This window comes from Furipterus horrens, unplaced genomic scaffold, assembly GCF_987537825.1.
Source record: "Furipterus horrens unplaced genomic scaffold, mFurHor1.1.pri manual_scaffold_2, whole genome shotgun sequence".
In the NCBI taxonomy this organism is placed as follows: Eukaryota; Metazoa; Chordata; class Mammalia; order Chiroptera; family Furipteridae; genus Furipterus; species Furipterus horrens.
In genome coordinates this window covers 108,194,078-108,217,948 of record NW_028327172.1, presented here as the reverse complement: position 1 = coordinate 108,217,948, position 23,871 = coordinate 108,194,078, and the positions used below count along the sequence as shown (strand labels likewise).

Sequence of the window (23,871 nt, the reverse complement as noted above, 5' to 3'; positions counted from 1 at the left end):
CAAGACACAGCAAAGAAAGAAAACTACAGACCAATATCACTGATGAACATAGATGCTAAAATCCTCAATAAAATTTTGGCAAACAGGATCCAGCAATACATCAAAAAGATCATACACCATGATCAAGTAGGATTCATCCCAGGGATGCAAGGATGGTTTAATATTCACAAATTAAAAAATATAATACATCACCTAAACAAAATGAAAGACAAAAATCACATGATCATATCTATAGATGCAGAAAAAGCATTTGATAAAGTACAACACCCATTTATGATGAAAACACTCAGCAAAATGGGAATAGAGGGAGCATACCTTAACATAATTAAGGCTATATATGAGAAGCCTGAAGCCAACATCATACTCAATGGACAAAAACTGAAAGCATTTCCCCTGAAATCAGGAACTAGACAAGACTGTCCACTCTCCCACTTCTATTCAACATAGTGTTGGAAGTCCTAGCCACAGCAATCAGACAAGACAAAGAAATAAAAGGCATCCAAATTGGGAAAGAAGAAGTAAAACTATCACTATTTGCAGACGACATGATAGTATACCTTGAAAAACCTATAAACTCCACTAAAAGACTACTCGATATAATAAGTGAATTTGGCAAAATAGCAGGGTACAAAATAAATATACAGAAATCTAAGGCTTTTCTGTACACCAACAATAAAATATCAGAGACAGCAGCAAAAAAGAAAATACCATTTACTGTAGCAACAAGAAAAATAAAGTACCTAGGAATAAACTTAACCAAAGAGATAAAAGACCTGTACACTGAAAATTATGCAACATTGAAGAAAGAAATTAAGGAAGATACAAATAAATGGAAGCAAATACCATGTTCTTGGATGGGAAGAATTAACATCATCAAAATGTCCATACTACCCAAAGCAATTTACAGATTCAATGCAATCCCTATTAAAATACCAATGACATATTTCACTCACCTAGAAAAAATCCTCCAAAAATTCATATGGAACCAAAAAAGACCCCGAATAGCAAAAGCAATCTTGAAAGAGAAGAAGACAGCAGGAGGAATCACGATACCAGACATCAAACAATAGTACAAAGCCACTGTGATCAAAACAGTCTGGTACTGGCATAAGAACAGACATATAGATCAGTGGAACAGAATTGAAAGCCCAGAAATAAACCCAGGCCTCTATGGTCAACTAATCTTTGATAAAGGAGGAAGGAACATAAAATGGAGTGAGAAGAGCCTCTTTAACAAATGGTGCTGGGAGAACTGGACAGGGACATGCAAAAAAATGAAACTAGACCACCAACTTACACCACACACGAGAATAAACTCAAGATGGATTAAAGACTTAAATGTAAGCCGTGACACCATAGAAGTCCTAGAGAAAAACATAGGCAAGAAAATTTCAGATATCACACGTAACAATATCTTCATGGATACATCTCCTAAGGCAAGAGAAATAAAGGAAAAAATAAACAAATGGGACTACATCAAACTAAAAAGTTTTTGCTCATCAAAAGAAAACATCAGCAAAATGAAAAGGAAACCAACCACATGGGAAAACATATTTGCCAATGATATCACAGACAGGGGACTGATCTCCAAAATATATAAAGAGCTTATACGACTCAACATCAAGAAAACAACCCAATTAAAAAATGGGCAAAGGACCTGAACAAACACTTCTCCGAAGAGGACATATAGAAGGTCCATAAGCACATGAAAAAATGCTCAACATCATTGGCCATCAGAGAGATGCAAGTAAAACCACAATGAGATACCACCTTATACCTGTCAGAATGGCCATCATGAACAAATCAACAAACAACAAGTGCTGGCGAGGATGTGGAGAAAAGGGAACCCTCCCTACTGCACTGTTGGTGGGAATGCAGACTGGTGCAGCCACTATGGAAAACAGTATGGAATTACCTCAAAAAACTAAAAATGGAACTGCCATTTGAACCAGTGATTCCACTGCTAGGATTATACTCAAAAAATCCGGAACCCTAATTCAAGAGAACTTATGCACCCCTATGTTCACAGCAGCCCTGTTTACAATAGCTAAGTGCTGGAAACAGCCTAGGTGCCCATCTGTGGATGAGTGGATCAAAAAACTGTGGTACATCTACACAATGGAATACTATGTAACAGAAAGAAAGAAGGAACTCCTGCCATTTGTGACAACATGGATGGAACTAGAGAGAATTATGCTTAGCGAAATAAGCTAGGCAACGAAAGAAAAATACTTTATGCTCTCACCTAATGCAGGAAACTAATAAACAACACAAACAAACGAACTAAATAGAACAAAGAGCAGAATAGCAGTCAATAGGGGGGAGGGGGGAGGGAGAGAAGGGGGATAAGTAAGGGAAGGGTCTAGTCAAGGAACATGTATAAATGACTCATGGACATGGACAACGGGGAGGGATATGATTGTGGGAGAAGGGATGGGCTAGGAGGGGGGAGCAATGGGGGAAAAATGGGACAACTGTAATTGAAAAACCAAAAAATAAAATAAAAAAAGAAAATAATTAAATGTTTATAATTAATTTGATATATAATTAGGAAAAATCAAGAATACAAAATATATCATCATTATCATTTCAACTATATAATGGTGGCTGTGATACCTAAATATATCCAAAAGAATCATGTTGTACTAGTGGGATAATGGGTAACCCTTTTCTCTTCTACCACTAGGTACCTTTCATAAAAGATATTACCAAAATATAATCTAAAATATATTTTACCACACATTTACTCAAGGTTATTATTTTATGTACAAAATACCCTCCATTACAGTATACAAATAGTGAGACTTCTTTAAAAATCATATTTTGTTGTTGATATAATGGCTATTGTGTTTGTAAAGTTTCAAGGATGAAATAAAGTGTTATTCATCCAACCTTAAGTTCAATTACATCGGACAGATGACATTAAACTTTCCAAGTGTCTGCCTTTTGCAACATACTGGGGATAACTCAAACAAACATGTAGCCTATCTTGAACTGTATAACAGGCACAGTGTCATTTTTCTAGCAGCTTGGCTACTTTTACTAAAACAAATATGTCTATTGTGACAAAGTTCATAGGAGGAAAAAACACATAGACTCTCAACCATGACAAAATTGTATATAGAAATTCTTCCTAAATGACAGATTATAATGAGATACACTATGAAATACAAGATCTTGGTGTACAAAAAGATATTTGTAATTAAAAAGAATATTTTTAATTAAAAAGAAAACTATTATTTTTAATTGGAAAAATCAGATTAGCTGGGAAATGAAAATAAGGAAACATATTTTCAATTGATTCTAGCATATCTCCTCTCCTCCAAAATGCATATCAGCATGAAAAAGTCCGTTTTAAGCAAAGGCAAGGTATGCAGCCCTAAAGCAGCCCTGTCTCTCATCTGCTGCTTGTTAGCTGATGGGGAAGTTCATTCACAGTCCTGAACCTTAGTTTCCCAGTGTACGACGCTGTGGAAATAATGAAACCAACAAGATTTATGGAATAGTGGGGAACAATAATGGAATACAGGATCCAATTTTGCATTTGCCAAATTACATAATTTAATAATGTGATATTATCTGGTTTTGTTCTCTAAACATTTCACTAATAAATATAGGACCAAGAACTATGATACATATAAATTTTATTCATTCCTTCAAACACTCAATGAACACCTATGCACTTTGCTGGCTTCTGAGCATATGAGGATGACAAGGCCCTATCATTAAGGAGCTCATCAATGAGAAAGAAAAAGTCACATCTGAGCGTGGACAGGTGAGCAAACAAGAAGGGCACTTAAGTCCAAGCTTATTGGTGGGAACAAGGCCTGATTAAACTTCAAATCCTTGAGTTTATTTCTAGATATAGCTCAAATAGTTGGGAAGTGAGATGGTATAAAATTATTAAAAAGCATCTCCAGGTCATTCATTCATGTTTTGTTCATCAATTAAGTAAAATATTTTTTCATACTTAGTGATGTTTGTTTGGATTAGTGGGTGTCCTCCCTTCTGACAATTCCCACAGCCACTATCAGACTGACTAAGGTAAATCTATTAATGATATGAAATATATATGAGTATGTAAATACTGTATTCACATTTTTTGACACAGGTTATGATTATTACAAAAACTTTATTAACTCAAAAGAATGCCACACTGGCACAGTGCACTTAGGTACAATCTTGTTAAGGTCTCAAATTATTGGCCTTCATTATTTATGGTCTTGTATTCTTTGAAAATCAGTAAAGAAACCTGAATTTTCAGTGACCTGCTTGGGTTAGCCTCATTGCCTCCTGAGGTGGTTGCTTTCAAACATCCTTTTGCCCGTCCCTGTATTTAAGATCATCAAAAACATCTGTTTTCCTAGCTTTTAGATAAAATAGATTTTTCCTCTTTACCTCTTCATTACTCATAATAGTAAGTGATAATTTTCCAAGTACTTCTAAAAAGTTAGTTTCATTTAGTATCGTTAGATGAAAGGCATGTTCACAAAAAATAAAAAAGGACATGGTGACAGATATGACATTAAATGATCTGTGATGTCCCATGCTTATTCTGAGGAAATGTACCATGCTCAGCTCGATGTCCATGAGAAGGGGCAGCAAGTGACTGCTCTGATTTGTCTACCTGTCATGTCTCACACAACTGGCTGCCTGGACTCCCCAAACCTGACTGTTGCCACCAGGCTAAACAATCCATGAACAGGACCTACTGTTTTTGCTATGATATTGACACTGAGCAAAGGAGAACTGTGGCATCCTGTTGCAGGGTGCTTACCTCAATGCTTTGCAATTTCTAAATCTGATGTAGTAAAGGCAAATAGATTCATGCAGTCACATTTTGCTTCAAATCCTAACTGTATCGTTTATTAGGCATACAGAACAAACCACTCGGTTCTTCTGAATTCAGTTTTATTAGAGATGAAAAAAAGTATTCATATGCACTTCTCAATTTTATTATAAAAGAAAGGGAAAGGCAATAGTAAACCTAAATAACTCATCAGAGCACTTGTCAAAGAGTAGGAACTCAGTAAATAATGGCCATTGTTATTCAAATGATCTATTTTTTTCTGCCCCCCTCATTTGAATGCTGGCTCCTTGAGAGAGAAGTGCAGTCCATCTTGTTAGCCCTTGCTGCAGTCAAGCTCAGGCTGGCTTTTAAATTTTTAAAGGTAATTATTGTGAAATGGAACACTGGAAGATGTTATATATACAATGTTTTATATATAATTTATTTGCATATATACACATATCTACATACATACGCATAACATATACAGCATGCACACACACACACACACACACACACATAAACACACACACATATTTCATCTTTTGCTTATTAACTCTACCAGTAATTTAGGAACACAATTTGTTGTTTTTCCTAATTCTGAGTCTTTGTCAATCTTTGTATCCTGTTAGCTTCTTAAATAGTTTTAGTTAGTAATTACTCCAAGCATTGGAATCTTGATTGGTAAAATAAAACTAACATTAAAAAAATAAATGGGAAAGTACGTAATTATATGACATATCTTATAGAATCAATGATAATACCGAAAATACCCAAAAACTTTAGGTATAAATTAATTTCAGCTACATGCTTAATTTGGCAATAATATGGCTACGTTTCTTTTGAAACATATTTTTCTTTAAGGTAAAATACTTTCTCACTGGCATTTAAGTTATACCACTGTTATTTTCCTATATCCATGCAACATGACAATGCTTTGTGATAAAGAAACAGATATGTAAGATTGCCAAGGCAAGTGTGGTGGAATAATACTAATTGTATCTTTTTGGTAGCTCTTCATCATAGTACTGGACAGTTTAAGAAATGGGAGGCTAAACCCTATTATGTTTCATAGGATATTGTAACATTCACACTATACATCTGTCTCACTGACCTGACAGGTGAGTAATTACTGCTGAGATAAGCCTTTTCTGCAATATATGCAATTAATATGCTGCCTGAGAAAAGGAAAGTACCCTGCCACTTTAATAATGTTTAAGTATACCTAATCTATTTCTTTTCTGTTCATAATGTTTCCTAAATATGAGAAAGAAGAGGATTTGAAAGTACTTACAGCTGTCTATTCTTATGTAAATCATGCATGGGCCTGTAATATTCAATCTTAAAATGACTGGCATGAAATAATACCATAAATTATAATAGACTATATAGAGTAAGTGGAAAATTACTTTTAAGATTAATTCAGGATATGGTTTTCATGCAGAAACAAAAAAAGCATTTCTCTTATCGAGATGGAATTATTCTGTTATTAAAGCTTCAAGGACATGCAACTTTATTCTATTTGAATTCTACCTATATTTTTAACCAAATCACAATTACTCCCTCACCAAATTCTTGATAAAGTGCTATTTAGTCATACATATTTCTTAGAGTCCTTTATTTTTAGCTTCCCTGTTCTATTATGCATAGTAACCTGATTATACATCATTCTACACTTTCTGTTCTTCAATAGCCTTCAAGTTTTCAAAATTCATTAATTTTACAAGTGTCTGTGCTGATCCTCCTACTTTGCTATTCAAACGTTTACAAATGAGCAGCTGACAGCTTGGCTTACATTTAAATAAAGTAAATGGCATTTTTAAAAGAATGGGGAGAAATTATTGCTTTTCTGTTTACTTATACTAAAGTAAGAATATAATTTTCAATATTTGCTGTGAATTAGCACCAGGAAGGTTTAATAACACAAAAAATATTTTTTTAAACTTCCTTATATAATTTTTCTCCAATTAGTCTGTACATTGTAGAAGGGAGTGTTCAAACTCAGTGATGGACTTATATGTTGGATACCTGAAACAGATCATTTTCAAAACCCTCCTCTTATATAAAAATAACTTTAATAATAATCATAATACAAAATAAATATTAGTAATGGCCACAAAAGAAATGCAGCTAGTTAAGTTTTTCTCTTATTGAACTTCATAAATGTGATTATGTTAAAAGGTAATGTTTCAGTAAACATGTTTGTTTATCGAGTCTAAAAAAGATACAATTTAGGTAACTATTAAATTGTACCCTGATTTAAAATTTTTATTAGTGCATTAGTTTTCAAACATACATTTTAGTATTAGAAAAATAAGGTTCATAGTTGAAGATAAGAAAATGTACAAACTAAAATTTGTAAGTGAGAGGGGACAGTTTGCTACCTCAAATTATGCCTCTTTCAGATACTGATTATGTTAAACTGGTTATTTTTAAGAAAAAGACTCAAGGAAAACTTCTGACCTTCCCCCTAACAGTCTGAAAGGAATTTAGTCCAAGAACCTGCTTAAGGAAGAGAGATACTGGTTTAACACAAAGGAGTGTGGCAGATGGGGGACCCAGCAATGTCCTCTCTGATTGTTGGCCCAGCAAACATTTGTTGACACAACACTTGCATTTCTGTTGCCTTCCCAGCCACTGAAGTCCCAGACCACACCAACCCCACCTCCTTAACTCAAGACGGCACATACGCCTCAATTGCCAGATTTGTCCTCCAGTCTCCTATTCCCATGGCATATCTGTGTGTACATATGTAATAAACATGTATATATTCTCATGAGGTTTCCTCATGCCAATTTGACTATTAACCCAGCCAGAAGAATACAAAAATACCCCCCAAATATTACACCTCACAGTTGTCATTCCATTTGTTCAAGTCCTAAATAAAAATAAATACACCAAATGTCTACTTCAAATGACAGAACTGAAGTAACTCAAGGCCCATTCTTTCTTCTTTACAATAACTATGCTCTCATTCTTATGTTGAATTTAGTGTCCAATACATTAATATGTCATATCACAGGAGTTAGAAATACAAATTGATCTTCAAACTGACTGGATGATACTGAACTGTTAAATCTCTGTGTGTGTTTCAACTCTAACTGAAAGTTCTCTGAATTAACTTTTATTTAAAAATACAATGTTTGTTAAGGAATGAGTACCAAAATGTAGTAATTAAAATCTTTAAAAGTACATGTGTATAAAGTGCTAACTCAGTCAAGAGCTGGAGTTACTAAATTAGCATTTAGGCCCACAGGAAATCTTTTCAGGGAGGAGTCCTACCACTAACATTGCTCACCTCTGGTAATAGTAAATACAGATGACTTTCAGTCATTTTTTATTATTGTTTTAAATGCCTTTACAGTCAGTGTATCCCCTATTGATTAGCTTATAAACATGTGGTAGTTAAGGTAACAGCTTTCAGTACCTTCTGACAAGTATGAATGTCATTTTGGTAAACAGAGGGTGACGATAAAAGCAAACATCGGAAGTATTGTTGTTTTGCCTTGTTTTATTTTTCCTTATTGTTTTAATAAGGACTAAGAAACTTTTATGCCCAGAAAACTGATTTGAGGGTGACCCATTTAAACAGATCTTTTAAATAGAAATATATTGTTTTTAAAAATTATACTGTAAAAAGTTACATTTGAATACTTTTTACTCAGATCAGCTAGATAATGAAATAAAATTTTCCAAAGGGAAAAGTCTGATATGATAGAATCATAAAAGCTTGGAATTACTGACAATCACTTTTCTAATGTGTTTATCCACATAATTAAATATTTTTGAGAGAGCATAAGTAATAGGTATCCAAATTACTGGTATAACAAAGCAGTCATCCCATAACATGGTCTATTAATCCTATTTAGGGCAATTAAATTACACTCTACAGTCTTAGGTACAACTAAAGTTACCTACAACTTATTTTAAAATATTTTGAATCAATCCATAAATACTTAATACACTTTCTTCATTTCTCACATATGTAACATACTTTTCACCCATAGTATGAATCATTTACAAGAAAATATCTTTCCCCTGAAAACACAAGGCTACATTTCACCAGGAACATTTATGATAAATATCTGGGATTTATTTAGGCATAAGAAAGTAATATTTACAATGTCACTCAGTTTCATACTAACAGAAAAATTACACTGTATTCTTTAATTTGACCTTCACAAAATCAGTGAGGGAAAAAATCTAAAACTTTCTCATAAGTGACAAAAATTGATCTCTGTTTTATATCATTAAATGTAATAGTTAATGATAAGTCTAAAGTTAAATATGTGATTATTTTAAATAATTTTTATTATTATAAATGATTCTGATTAACTACTCTTACTTTTAGCTAGTATGTTTAGACTTTTGGTCCAAACCTATACCTATGCATTATATAGCTTAATGATGTAAATTCTTAAAATCCCCAAATCTGTGTGCTGTGTAGGAAAGTTATTTCTAATATTTAAAAAGTTTAATATAGTCTACAAAATAAACATAAACTTATATTTGAATACATTTAAATATTTTTTAAGTTCTTATCAGTCCTGACTTTAAATGTTGATTTTTTTTCATGCCTTCAATATCTTACCTGACCTACATAATATTGAATAATTCTCCATGAACTATGTGTTATAGCTTTTTATCTCATTTCTTACTCTGATCTAATAATTCACAGAAGTCCTTAGCAAACACTTTGTCTAGGTTTTTGGTTTCTTTGATTCATTTTTATTCTTAGATGTGAGTTTTTGTCAACCACAATCTCACAGAGAATTACAATATGGAAAAACAGTGAAATCATAACTGCTACCATTAAATGGTTGTAAAGGGGTGTAATTCCACAAGACTTCTGATACTCTTATATCCCTGGTACAAACTACACACTTGTGTCTACCAAAATGGATATGTTTAAGTCCTAAGCCCCAATATAATGGTATTCAGAAGTGAAAATTTGGAAGGGAATTAGTGTTAGATAAGGTCATAAAGTTGAGGTCCTCACTACAGAATGAGTGACTTCAGAAGAAGAGGAAGAGTCAGGAGAGCTCTCTCTCTTCCTCCCCTTGTGCATGCACCAGTGAAAGGCCTTGTAAGGACATATGGAGAAAACAGCCACTTAGAAATCGGAAAGAAGGCTCTGACCGGACACTGAATTTGCCAACACTTTAGACTTTCAGCCTCCAGAACTGTAACAAATGTCTGTTGTTTAAGCCATTCAGTTTATGGCATTTTGTTATAGTAATTCAAGGAGACTAAGACATTGCCTCAAAACACACACACACACACAATCACAGAATGAAAACCACTAAACTCAATCTACTTTATGTATTTTCAAAAACAGATATGTCTGATGTTTTTACTGTAAAAGAACTATATACTTGTTTTAAAAGTGAAATATTACCAAATTATATAAAACAGAATCTAAACATTCTAATATAACCTAAAGATAATTATTTATTATACTAGAATGTCTATGCATGTATATTATTAGACAATGGTATACTATAGGCAGTTATTCCCACTTAATTTTATAAACATGGTTATGTAAATATATGTTATAGATATAACACAAAATCTGTCAAAAAATGGCCCAGCCATTGTAGTGAGAACAGTGTGTGCAACATCAATGTGACCTGGCTGCCAAGAAGAATAGACTGGAATGCACATGCATGAACAATGACAACTTCCATGTACTAATCAGTGGGGGCGGTAGATGCCATTGAGTGAGCATGTGTACTATGTGGCTGTCACATTCAAAATGACTGAGCTAGTAGAGCAACAAATCTACATCTAATTTTTGCGTTAAGCTTGAACACTCCTCCACAGAAACTAGAAGGCCACAGCTATGGGCAACTGGTGATTGGCAGCTTCATCATGACAATGTGTCCACTCATGCAGAGTTTTCTGGCAAAACATCAAATCACCCAGGTGACTCAGGCCTTGTACAGCACAGATTTGGTGCCCTGCGGTTTATAGCTTTCCCCAAAACTAAAATCACCTTTGAAGGGAAGAGATTTCAGACCATAAATAAGGTTCAGGAAAAATACGAAGGGACAGTTGATGGCAATTGGGGGAACTCTGTGTAGATCTTAAGGTGCCTACTTTGAATGGGACTGAGGTGTCACTGTCCTATGTACAGTGTTCCTTGTACCTTGTATCTTCTTCAATAAATGTCTATTTTTCATATTACAAGACTGGATACTTTCTGGATAGACCATTTTATACTATAAATATATATTATAACATTCACCCTGGCTGGTTTAGCTCAGTGGATTGAGCGTCGGCCTGCGAGCTAAGTGTCGCTGGTTCGATCTTCCAGTCAGGGTACATCAGAGAAGGAAAACTCTGACTCCAAAAAACCTCTGCTGCCTTGCGGCATACCTCTTCTGGGGAAAGGCTAAGGGAGTAAACCCCGACAGAAAATCCGGAGCCGGAGTCCCTAAGGCGGTTTGACGTTGTAGTCAACACCGGCAACTCCTGCGGCGCACCTGAAGCCAAGCTGTATTGACTCCGTCTTTCCCTTGGACCCTTCAGCTGCGAAGAGAGGGGGGGTCTGCTACATGGGCAACAGCAGACCCTCCATATCACCCTGCCCAGGCTCTGTAGCTTCAGCTCCACTGGAGAGGACACTCCAGCGTCATCGCAAGATGTCGATTCAACACGGGAGGAGACAGATACCGTGTCACTCCCGAGTCGGACTGCACAGCCATTCTCGGCGGTGCAGATAGACACTTAAGAAGCTACACCATCGTCTTCGAGACGGACGGCTGCCGACGATATATTATAACATCCTATTCATTATTGATAGATGTGTTTTATATTTTTAATATCATGGTAATATTTGACAATTGAAGAAACATATAGGCAATTAGTCTAAACATTCATATCCTGAATTTTTATATTCACTCACTCTCCTCTTCAAACAAAGAAAGATAAGACCATAGGAAGATGAAGGGAATAAATGCCTCCTTTGCTCTATTTCTTATTTACTGGTAATCTTCTAATCCAATGCAAAGCTGATCAAACCTGGTATAAGCCTTGAGGCTTCATGTAAGGTGCCTGCCACTGAATCCTTGCTCAAAGAAATTGTGGAGGGGAGATTGCATAATATATTTCCATTTTGGATTTGCTCATCAGAGTGCATGAAGAAAGAGTCTCAAAAGAAGATGATATCCTGAGTACACTTTTCTGACACTATGAGGGGGGACCAAAAATGTATTTATTTATTAAAAATTGTGTATTTATTCTTACATGTTTAAATTTTTGTCACCTTCAAAGTACTCTCCATTTGATGCAATACTTCTATGAGATGTTTTTCTGCTGCTCAAAACAGTTTTTGAACCTGCAGATTTTGATATCTCTTAGTGCTTCTATTTTTTGTTTCATTTCTTCCACATTGGCAAAAGGGTTTCCTTTGGGATGTTTTTTCATTCAAGGAAACAAAATAAGACACTCAGGGTAAATGGGGCGAATAGAAAGGGTAGGGCACCAGAGCTGTGCCATTTTTCATCAAAAACTGCTGGACACTCAGCGTAGTGTTGGCAGGTGTGCTTGTAAATCACCCGTCATGAAACGGGCAAACACATTGGAGTCTTCAAAAACATTAACTGAAGCTGAATACAGCCTCTCCAGATGACACCAGCTGGCACAATGATACAGATGGGTTCCTAGAACACTCACCCTGCGGAGGAAGCCCCTACTACAAGGGACCCACTCTCCAGAAGATAACTATTTCGGGGGATCCACCCCTCCTATCCTCTCCCAAGCTGACACTAACTTCTTGTGGGCTTGTGGCAGAGGCTGGGGCAGAGGCTGGGGCAGGGAGGCAAGGCTCATAGGCACATGTGGGAGAGTTCAAGTTCTGATGCGTGTGAAGAGAAGACAGCAGGCTTGATACTTTGTTCTTGGGGCTTAACTGGAGCCAGTGGATGAGGATCCAATAAACCACTATTAAAAATGAGAAATAAAGGTTCTAGAGAGAAAACTGCTGATGACTATATCTGCCCTTGCAAGAATATGATACTTTCCTAATTTGTTATCTTAGTCAGATCTGCAGAGTACTTTTGGCTGAAAAACTGCACCACCCAGACTGGCCAGTGGTGTCTAACATTTGTAACCTTAAGGTGCCACAAAAGAAAGCCAATGACTAATATCCTTCAAATTTACTTATTGTTACCAGCCAACAAAAGCAGATTCTATTGGGACTTTGACCATCTCTGGTTTAAATTTTCCAATGTTTTTGCCCAAGTACAGAAAATGAATAGAGAAATAAATAAGCAAAAGAAAGTAATTGTAGATCTGAAGAGAACCAAAGATCCTAGAAAGGAAGGGCAATGAAAATATTAAGGACAGGCCACTACAGGTATAATAGAAATGTCATCCCACACAAGTGATGAATTAACAACATCAAAATACTAAGAATATTTAACAGTATATAATTAAAACACCAAAATTATTCTATAGGTTTAACAAATAATTTCTGAATTTAAATATTTATTAGACTATAAAATAGTCGTTGCTTTTTAAATGTATTTTTTTAAAGATTGCACTTATTTATTTATTTTCAGAGAGAAGAATGGAAGAAGAAAGAGAGGGAAATATTGATGTGTGAGAGCTATATCAATTGGTTGCCTCTTTCTCACCTCCACTAGGGACCTGGCCTGCAACCCAGACATATGGCCTGACCAGGAATTGATCCTGCGAACTTTTGGTTTGCAGAAGGACATACAACCCACTGAGCCACACCGGTCAGGGCAAAAGTATAGTCAAGTTGAGGATCAAATTAGTGGCTTGGAATATTAGTGGAAAAAAACTCAGCTAAAGGTAAAATGGTTCAATACTAAGAGAAAAATGTAAGGGATTTGAATGATATATCCATGAGACCAAATATGTAAATAAGGCTTTCAGGAGAAAAAAATATTACATAATTTGAAAGAAAACTTGAATTGACTGAATGGGATTACTGATACCAGTAATAATTAAGGAAGAAAAATAGTCACTCACCTAGATTAACCATGGAAGAATGTCATGTGCAATACACAAATTTAAAAAGCATAGCATGTTATTATATTTACAAAAAAAAAAATCAAATCCTAAAAATATTATGCATAAGAAATGGAAGTTAATCTTCTCATAGCTCTGGAGTACAAAAGTAAAGATCAGGGTTGCAGCATGGTTGGGTCCTCATAGGGGTTCTCTTCCTGGCTCGTAGACAGCTGTATTCTGTGTTCTCACATGGCCTTTCCTTGGTGCTTGATAATGGAGAGAAGACATTTCACTCTCTGTTTTCATCTTCTTACTAATTCTATCAAATTTGAATTCCACGTTTATGACTTTATTTAACACTAATTACCTCCTGAAAGCCCGACTGCCAATATAGTCATATTGGGAGGCAGGGATTCAACCTATGAATCTGGGGTGGGGGGGCACAATTAAATCCATAGCAGCACCCTTTATCTTTCAAGGTAAAGAGATCTTCAAAGATTTAGAGACCACATTGTTAACACCTATGTGAAGAAAACACTTGGTAAAGGATTCTAACCAACCATAAATATATCAGAAGGAACCATACAATGGAGGAAGAGGAAGAGGAAAGAAAGCAGTGATGTGTAATAAATCTTACACTATATATAAATTGAATCTAAACAGGTAATACTGTGATTAAGGGTTTGCAAATATGTCACAAATAAGAATTCATAAAAGAGATTAAAAATGTTTCAAAGGAAAACCAACTAAAAGAACTGAAGTCACTATAAGTCCTCAACAAGCTCTCAGCAAAATTCATGTAAGTTTGTAGAGGAGTTTAAAATAAAGTTTAAAATAAAAACATCTTAAAGATTTAATTTGATGGCAGAATGTACTTAAACTTGGTAAGATAATGTTAAATGTCATTTGACTTATTCCATTTTTTTGAACACACTTAATAAATTATACCTTGTATTGGTCTTATAATCAACATAAAAATAGCATTCACAAATCTCATGTCACGTAAGTATGACTAGCCAGTGCTCTTCACATTACCTCACAGCAGGACAGAGGAGATATTGTTCTATTATAAAAGAATTGGGAGTAAATATCCCATGTGTAATCCAGTTCCTCCAGGTTTATGAAACCAAAAATGGCTGCCTGAAGGGAACATATCTTGTTTTCTCTAATTGTTGCTCCACCACATATAAAACCCTGGGACATGCTAATATCCTAATATTTAATAAATATTGGTTATTCATTTATTGAATGAAATAAGAAATTATTACTTCCAGATTCAATGTTACATAGCTATAATTAAAGTAATTTAGCACCCCTCCATCCAAAAAGAGTCCTCTGTTGTCTGATTTAGTAAAATAAGGCACAAATGTATATTTTTACTATAAATTTAAATTACCCAAATTGACTACTAGTTAAACCTTGAACAACATGGGTTTGAACTGTTCAGGTTCACTTATACAGAATTCAAAAAAATTCTAAATCAACAATAATACTATGCTCGTGGCACCAAAAATCAGCATCAATGCAGTCATAGAAGAGTCCAAATAAAGGCCAAGTCTCAGTAAAAACATTGTCAACTGTTGAGTCAATAAAATATGCTCTAAATTTTTATGATATATAGCATATGAGTTCTCAGAAGCTTGATGGTCTAGAAAAGGTGTTGTCGTTTAATTATATATAATGATTACATAATACATTGTTAATGTAGTCAACTATGAAATCATCATAAATTGATGAAACTATGAAAACATGCTTAGAAAAGTAATACCCAGTACTTTTTACCTACCAAATGTATTTTCATACTATAAAGTATGATTTACTATGATGGCACATTTTAAAAACACCATGAAAACATGAATTATATACATTTCATATTTTTGTATAATATTTACCCTTTGGATTTATAGAATATAATACTTATTAAGCTTCATTAGGTTAATACATTTTGGATGGTTTTACGAAAATAAAAAAATAAAATCTGTTTTTGTTTACAGGATGATTATTTAGTTTTATACTACATGTTTGTATCTCTAGGTACAGTAGATTTAAATCATGCACTTTACAAAATGAAATGTGGCCTTATCCTTCACAATTTTTCATAGATTCAACTGAGATGTATAACTCTGCTTTAGTGATCTGTTTCTGAAATTATATAAAGTTCAATACATAATATAAAACATGTTCTCTATTTTTCAGATTCTCAAATTCATATTGCCATATGATTTAAAAACTGATAATCAGATTGAATCACTAACAACTTATAAATGATTAATATTGTTGTTATAAAATAAGGGTTTATAGCAAATAACCTTGCAAGGAAAACACACTTGTGGGCTGATATTGTTATTACCTACCAGCTCTTCGTGAAGTTGGGAAATGAGTTCATCCTTCTCTTTCAGCTGCAGCTTCAACATTGAGCAGTCATCTTTCATTATATCCTATAAAAACATCAAAGAAACAGCATAATAGGCTTAGCCATTTCACTTTGCTCTTGATAAGGGAAGTCGGCCTCACAGAGTGGAAAATAATTAAATCTGACGAGTAAAAGTGAAATTTCCTCTACAGTATGATATTTTTATAATATTCTCACTTGCACAATAAACGAATGCATCCAAAAATATTATGCTATATATGATAGACACACATGTTCCCCACCCCCCCTTCAGATATCCATTTGTTCATTTTGTTGCCAAAGACAGAAACCTATGAAGTCATCCTAACTTCTTTCCTCCCATTTCTGTGCATACATATCAGTGGAATAAAAACACTTATACTCTAAAAAAGATAACTTTACCATTTGTTCCCCTGCTGTAATTAAATATTAGTTCCCAAACCAACTGCCATGTTAAGGTCTTTCTCTTTAACGATGCCACTATAACATTTATCCCTAGAGATGTGGGCATTTAATCTCCTTACTCTGCATGTGCACTCAGCCACAGTCTCCGTATACACTACACGTTTACCACTGCGGGTTACCTTACTCTATGCTGGTAACTCTCAGATGCAAATACTTAATTGAGGCTTATCTGTCTTCCAATTTTTAACCATTGAATAAAACTACTTAGAGAGCATATACTTAACGTTGTCCTATAGACATTTCAACTCAACCTTCATTTCAACAACCTTTTTCCCTATCCCAAAGCTTAGTTTCTACTTATTTCTCCCAACATCTTTCTATTTTCTAAAATAACAAGGAAGTCATCCTATAGTATCAGCTCTTACTCACTAGAAACAAAATCTGGTACCAAACTTTATTTTTATTTTTTATCTTTAAAATTTTTTATTGAATGTATTGAGGTAATATTGGCTAATAATTATGTTTCAGGCATACAATTCTTTAATACATCATCTGTGTATTGTATTGGGTGTTCACTACCCCAAGTGTCTCCTTCCATCACCATTTATCCCCCTGTACCTTCTTTTACTTCCCAACCCCCATTTCCCTCTGCTAATCACCATACTGTTATCTGTGTCTATGGGTTTTTTTTTCTTTGCTTAATCCCCTCACTTTTTCCACCCAGACCCTCAACCCCCTCCCCTCTGACAGAAATCAAACCCTTTCATCTCTATTTTCTTCATATTTCTTTGACTCAATCCTCTCTATTATTCATTGACTTTCTCTAGGTACTCATTGCTTCTTACCTGACTTACTGTATTAAGTCTCTAAACTCCCTATCGGCCAGAAATATTTTCCTAAATGAAATTAATTGCATCACTTTATAACAGCTAATTACTTCCTCTTACCCTCTTCTAGAGGAAAGAAGTCTAAACTCCTCTGCATAGCATATAGTGCCTTTCCTCGTCTGCTCTTGCTTACTTCTAGAGTGTCAATGTTTTTCATTTCCAAGTTTCTTACCAACCTTTGCTCACCTACAGAACTGAAACGCAAAATGTTGTTTATTATCTCCTTGCTTTACACATACACGTCTCTGGATTACACTGCCAACTACCCACTGCATCCCTTTATCCCCCTCAAATTTCTCATGCTCTAAGAGGCATTTCAAGCATTACATACTCCTATTCCACTAGGAAGCTTTCCATCGCTGGCTGAGTTACGTATCCCTAGAGGGCAAGGGCGTGCCCCATACCACCTAAATCACACATCATCTCATACAATACTGACACTTGAAGTGCTATCTGCTTGTTCTGCAGCCTCAATGCACTAATGTTTTCTCTTGTTGGGTGGCTGGACTACAGGCCTACCTCATTTTATTGAGCTTCGCAGATGTTGTGTTTTTAAAAATAAATTGAAGGCAAGACTTTTCACCAGCAAAAAGATTATGACTTTCCACATTTCAATACTCACTTTATTACAGTATCCTGAACCCAAACCTGCAATATCTTTGAGGTATGCCGTTATTTCTTTAGCACCAAACATTGTAACTGACACACATAATATGCTCAAATACACCTTTTCTTCCCATAAAATTACCAAACAGTATAAACATTAGGAGAATTCTCACTTTTTCTCAATCTCTTAACCTTATCTGAGCTCGCAAGGAAGAAAACAGCTAATGCATTAGAGAAAATAGAATACATGTTTATTCTGGTTCTCATGGTATTAATTTTTACTTTAAACAATACAGAACATATGATTCAAATTTATTAATATCTACTTTCAGTTGCTGACATCCACCTTGGCTGGGAGAAGCTAATTATCTCTGCTCCTCTTCTTTTGTAGTAGTCCTATTTCTTCCCTAAATCATGGATTTTCATGAGAATTTATACTCATCTTTTTAAAGTATTTATTTTCATAGATTCTAAACATTACAAGTTATACTATTAATGGCAAAAGGCTTAGCTTGCCCATAATGCAAAGAAAAAATAGCAGGCTTAAGAGGTTTCTTAGAATCAGAGACCAAGGATCAAATCCTTGGTATGTACTACAATTAAGTAGCCCTGTGTCTCTGTGCTAGTTACTAAGCTTCTTTGAGCCCCTTGGACATTTTTGAGGAGGTTATTGATAACGCCAGACTGCAAACTACCTCGTATTCCCCAAGTGTTACATAATATCTCACTTGATAAAAAATAACTCCTCTTTATAAAATAAAAGTTCACCAGTTAGGTTCTCCAAGAAACAAATACCTGAATATAAAAGAGTAATAATTGGGCCAAGGTACAGTTGGACAGGATTCCTACCCCACAAATCCTCTGCCAGCAGAAGGAGAAGCTCCAAAGCCAGGAGTGCCTGGTTGGATGCTGTCTCAAGATAACTAGATCTCAGCTGTTGTTAATTCATTCGTTTTCTCAGATAACCCAGAAGTGACCTTGACTTCAGCTGAGGCAAGCCCTAAAGTCGCTAACAGATAAAGGCAGTTAGCTAGCCACAAGGCTTGAAGTTGGGTGTTGAGTCCTTTACGGAAAGGGAATCAGAGCCTCAGCTTGCATCTACTACAATTGGTTTGAGTTAATTATTTAAAAAAACTTTTGTATATTTATTTATATTTTCTCAATTAATTCATTTAAAATGAAATATTTATCTATACTTTGGCTAATGGAAATTGTAAAGAAGCTTGGTTTTCATAAAATATATTCACTTTACACAGTGCCCTAATTTCATTCCTGGGGAACTTTTTCAAGAAGATCAGAATTTCACAGCTTTAAATCAGGTAGGTCCTAACATATCACTTGCATTTAATTATAGAATAATACATTAAATATTATATGTCATCAGAAATCATTTTTAAAAGCCCTACTTCAGAATGATGTTGCAAATGAAACTTAGTTACCTAGAATTTTGTTTTTAGTCATTATATTGTGGCAATATTCACAGAGGTAGCTGCTTAACACAAAAATGAAAACCCTTGAACAATTCTTACTCTGAGATGAAGGCTGACAGCAATAGCCCCTCAATATTCTCACTATATTTACAGAATTCTGGGACGTATTTGACAGAATGATATATTGAGTTAGAAATCATTTTAATGTGTAGAATTAACTGGATTTTAGTATTATTGATTTTTAAAATAAGGTTATCCATTAACATAAAGGTTAATGTAAACAATTTAATATTGTGCTTATTTAAATGCATATTATCCACAAATAGGAAAACATATAATTTAATAATTATAACATCCTGTTTCATTGAAGTACAGTATATAATACATTTTAAGACTAAATTCAATTCAGTTACTTTCTAATTCAATGGTTATTCATAAATATGGAATTCATAATATAATAAGGATAGCTACAAATCCTTTGCAATTATTCCTACTGAAACATGGAATCTAATCCTCTTTGGACCTGATCTGGTCTTATTGACTTGCTTGACCAACAAAATACAATGGAAGTAACTCTGCATGAGTTCTAGGCCTAGATCAGAAAACACCTAAAGCAGCTTCCACAACTGCTCTCTGAGAATGCTCCCTCTCAGTGTGCTCCCTTGCAGAGAGAACCCAGCAGCCATGCTTCCACGGACACTCTCATCTGAGCTGCTGAAGGACACCCAGCATCAACTGCAAGCCCTGAGTGTGAGTCACCTGGCACATTTAGCCCAGTGGCGCCTTCAGGTGACCAGAGCTCCTGCCAGTATCTCACCAAAACTACCACACTAGAGTCATTCCAAAATTCCTGACTTATAAAATTATGAACAAAATAAAGGTATATTTTTGAGCTATGAAGTTTGAACATATAGACAAACTTCAAATTATTAGAATTAGGTAAATTGACTCATTATAGTTATATAAAAATATATGCAGCTAATTTTTTACATAAAATACTTTGTGATTTACTTTATAATCTTGGTGATTTAACTTATTTTGTGTATATTTAAAAAAGCTCATTTCATGCATAAAATAATATTTATGTTCTCATTATATAAACTACTAGAAAATTAGAAGTACATATATAAAAATTCCTTACAAATTATTTTATTTTTGTACTTTTATACATATGAATAGTTAGAGCTAGATACCCATATATTTGGGTAATTTTTCCTGAAGCTGTCTCCAGTCTCATATACTCTATGATTTATTTTTGCCTGGAATTAGAATCACCTTATTGTTTAAAACTATTATATAAACAGAGAGTAAGTATAAGAAACTAAAAGCAAGTAGAATCTGTAAACCACCTTGAAAATGATCATATGCTGAAATTACATTACAAAAGCAGATTTTTAAAAAAAAATTTTTGAATAATTTCTAACACAAACCTCCACATAATTTCTCAGATAAAACTGTAAACATAACTCTTGAATACTAGTTATAAAAACCTGTCAAAATTGGTATTGAGTCATGATGACTATTTATAGACTTTGGTCATCTCTCTGGAGGGCTTTGCTTTATGAGTTACATTTAGCCCTGTTTCCTTATTCTTATCAATGAAGAGTTAGTGTTATCTTAAGAGAGTAAAAAGTCCAGAGGAGGAACATCATAATATTATCAGATCCTAAAAAATATGTAGTATCCTATTTGGTGGGGTGCTAAATTGTGACAATTATGAAGAATGCAGAAATAAGTAATGCTTTAGGGGTGTTTTTCAGGGACTCTGGCATAACTGTAGAATTTGGGGGATGAAATAAAGCAGAGAGCTCAACATTAATGCTGTACAGGGATTTTAGGCTGTCTGGGAAGCCAGAAAACTAAGCTGCAAAAAAGCAGTGACCATTAGCTGAAGCTACAGATCACAGCTACAAAATGGAAACCAGTACTAGATAGTAAGCAAGGAAGGAAAGGTCGAGCTCTGTGTTTTTCAGAGCAAAAACAGGTAATAATGGCATACACAGTAGTAACTGTATCTTCAAATACTCATTATAGGTATATTGTTAAGCAGGAGTCTTGTAAGATGGCATATACATGAATTAGGGAAAAGTAGATTGTTCAATGTATGAAGTGGATACACCTTTGAATGGTTGCTTATATAAGTGAATGCCTGTATACTGTGCCCGACTGCATAATTAACTTACACCAAAATAACAAAATTTTGGTTTAAATGTTACATAGATTAGAGTTAAGATTCTGTGAAGTTTTAGATTATAATGAAATGACATTAACCTATCCTTTTTGTAGAAAAAAACGCTATAAATCTAGCAATGTTTTTCATGTTGCCTCTTGCTCTCTCTCAACCTAGGCAGAGGAGACTTGCATTGGAGTCTTTGTTCTGTCACAATTTATCTGTGTGGCCTTAAGTAAATCAATTACTAATGACGAAAATACAATTTACTGAAATTCTGAAATAATCCCAAATACATACATCATCAGTGGATAATCACAACCCTTTTTTTTTTTAACGAGGAACATGTTATTAACCACATTTTCCCGTGTTTTAATGCTTCTATACTATTGAACAAAATAAAACGATTATTACTGAAGTAAACTCAATTGTGCATTATCACCAAACCACTGTATCTCAGTAGTAGTCTATACTACTTCCTCGAGTTTTTGTTTTCCTTATGAAATGAAGATCATGGTTTGTTTGTTTTTTCCACAGTGAGATTCATTCAAATACAAATGAAGGAAACAATCACAAGTAGGCTGTGATAGGTAGAATGTGTACAATGGCACCCCAAAGTTGCCCTGTCCTCATCTCCAGCATCTGTGAACATGACAAGGTATCATTCTTATGGTTATGGTATTATGTTCTATGATACAGTTGACCTTAAAATAGCAAGAGTATCTGGATGGGCCTAATCTAGTCAAATGAGCCTTCTTGGGTCACCTAAGAACAAAGCCAGAGACACTCAAAGCATGAGAAGGCCTTGAGGATTGAGAGGGTTGTGTGAGAGGAAGATGGATCATAGGACATGACAGAAGCCTCCAGCTAAAAGCTAGAAAGAAAAGGAGACTTTAAGCCTGTAATGCCAAGGAAGTAATTTCTTCCAACAGAAATGCACTTGGAAGGGACCCTGGTTCTGGATGAGAACTCAGCTGGCCAACTTCAGCCTTGGACGACTGGCAAAAACTCAGAAGTATTTTTTAAGTCGACGTGTCTGTATTAATTTGTCACATAGCACTGGAAAACAATTGCACAAAGCTTTCTTGAGAAAGCTATATCTAGCCAGAACCTCAATGGTCAGAAGGAATTAGTAAATGATCAAAGGAAGGCCAGTGTTTCCAAGCAGATGCAGAACCATGAGAATTCCTGAAGGCAGAGGAAGCCAGGGCAGGAGTCCAGGGAACAAGTCTTTGAGCATAACGGTGGGGAGAGGTATAAACTGGCAAGGAGCAACAACTGAGAACCAAACCATAAGAGTCATTTATACCACAATAAAAATTATATTTTATTCAGAAGGCTATGATGTACCAATATAGGACTTTTAATTCATGGAAAAGTATTATCACATTTAAGCTTATGCACTTTTCCCTGGGTATAGAATAGAGAACGAGCCAGATGAGACTAAAACTAGGAACAGTTAGGAGGCTGGTTTAACAATTCAAGCTAGAAATAATTAGCATTTAAACTAAAATGGGGCTGTGGGAGTGGACTGAAAGCCCATTTAGAAGGTTTGCTCTCCCAGATATGGGTCGTGTGGGAGGGAAAAAAATGAGAATGGTGTCAAGAATCACACTAAGTTTCTGGCAGATGTACTGGGTGAATGCAGTTGCTGCTCACTCCCATTGAGAGCAAATGCAGTTTGAGGTGCGAGAATCTCAGAAGAAGAAAAGATGAATTGTAACATCCAGCTGAAGAAATACAGTATGCACTGGCTATGTAGATGCGGCCTCAGAAAAGAGAGAGAGAGTCAGGAAATGGAGGTTTGAGAATCACCAGTATACTGATGTAGTGGAAAATAAAGTTGAAAAAGCAAAGAAATATGAAAATTAGCTGTTTGAGAATGAAGAAAGCATGGTTTTATAATAGCCATGGCCAGAAATAACTTTAAGAAGGAGAGTGAGGTTGCTGATATTAGATGCAACACAGATGAAATAAAATTTGTTATTCTGGATTAATGTAATTCAACAGCAATTTATTAAATATATATAGAATATTTTCTGTATCTCTTTCTCAAAATTCAGAATAACCTGATCCTATTTATTCTTGCTTCCATTGTCTTCTTGTCTTTTTAAGTAAAAATATTCTATTAAATTATATTTTATTACTAGTACCACTCTCCTAAAATAGCTCTAGTTTAGACCAGCATGGATCAGGATATACAGATAAAG

At 34.8% G+C, this 23,871-nt stretch overlaps 1 protein-coding gene across 1 annotated transcript in view; it reads right to left on the bottom strand.

The window, feature by feature from the left end:
• CCSER1 (coiled-coil serine rich protein 1) overlaps positions 1-23,871 on the bottom strand; it is a 733,000-nt gene that overhangs the window by 108,907 nt on the left and 600,222 nt on the right. The window contains exon 8 of the mRNA XM_090267946.1: positions 16,126-16,209. Within this exon, the coding sequence (XP_090124072.1) occupies positions 16,126-16,209 (84 nt within the window). The remainder of the gene's footprint in view (positions 1-16,125; positions 16,210-23,871) is intronic.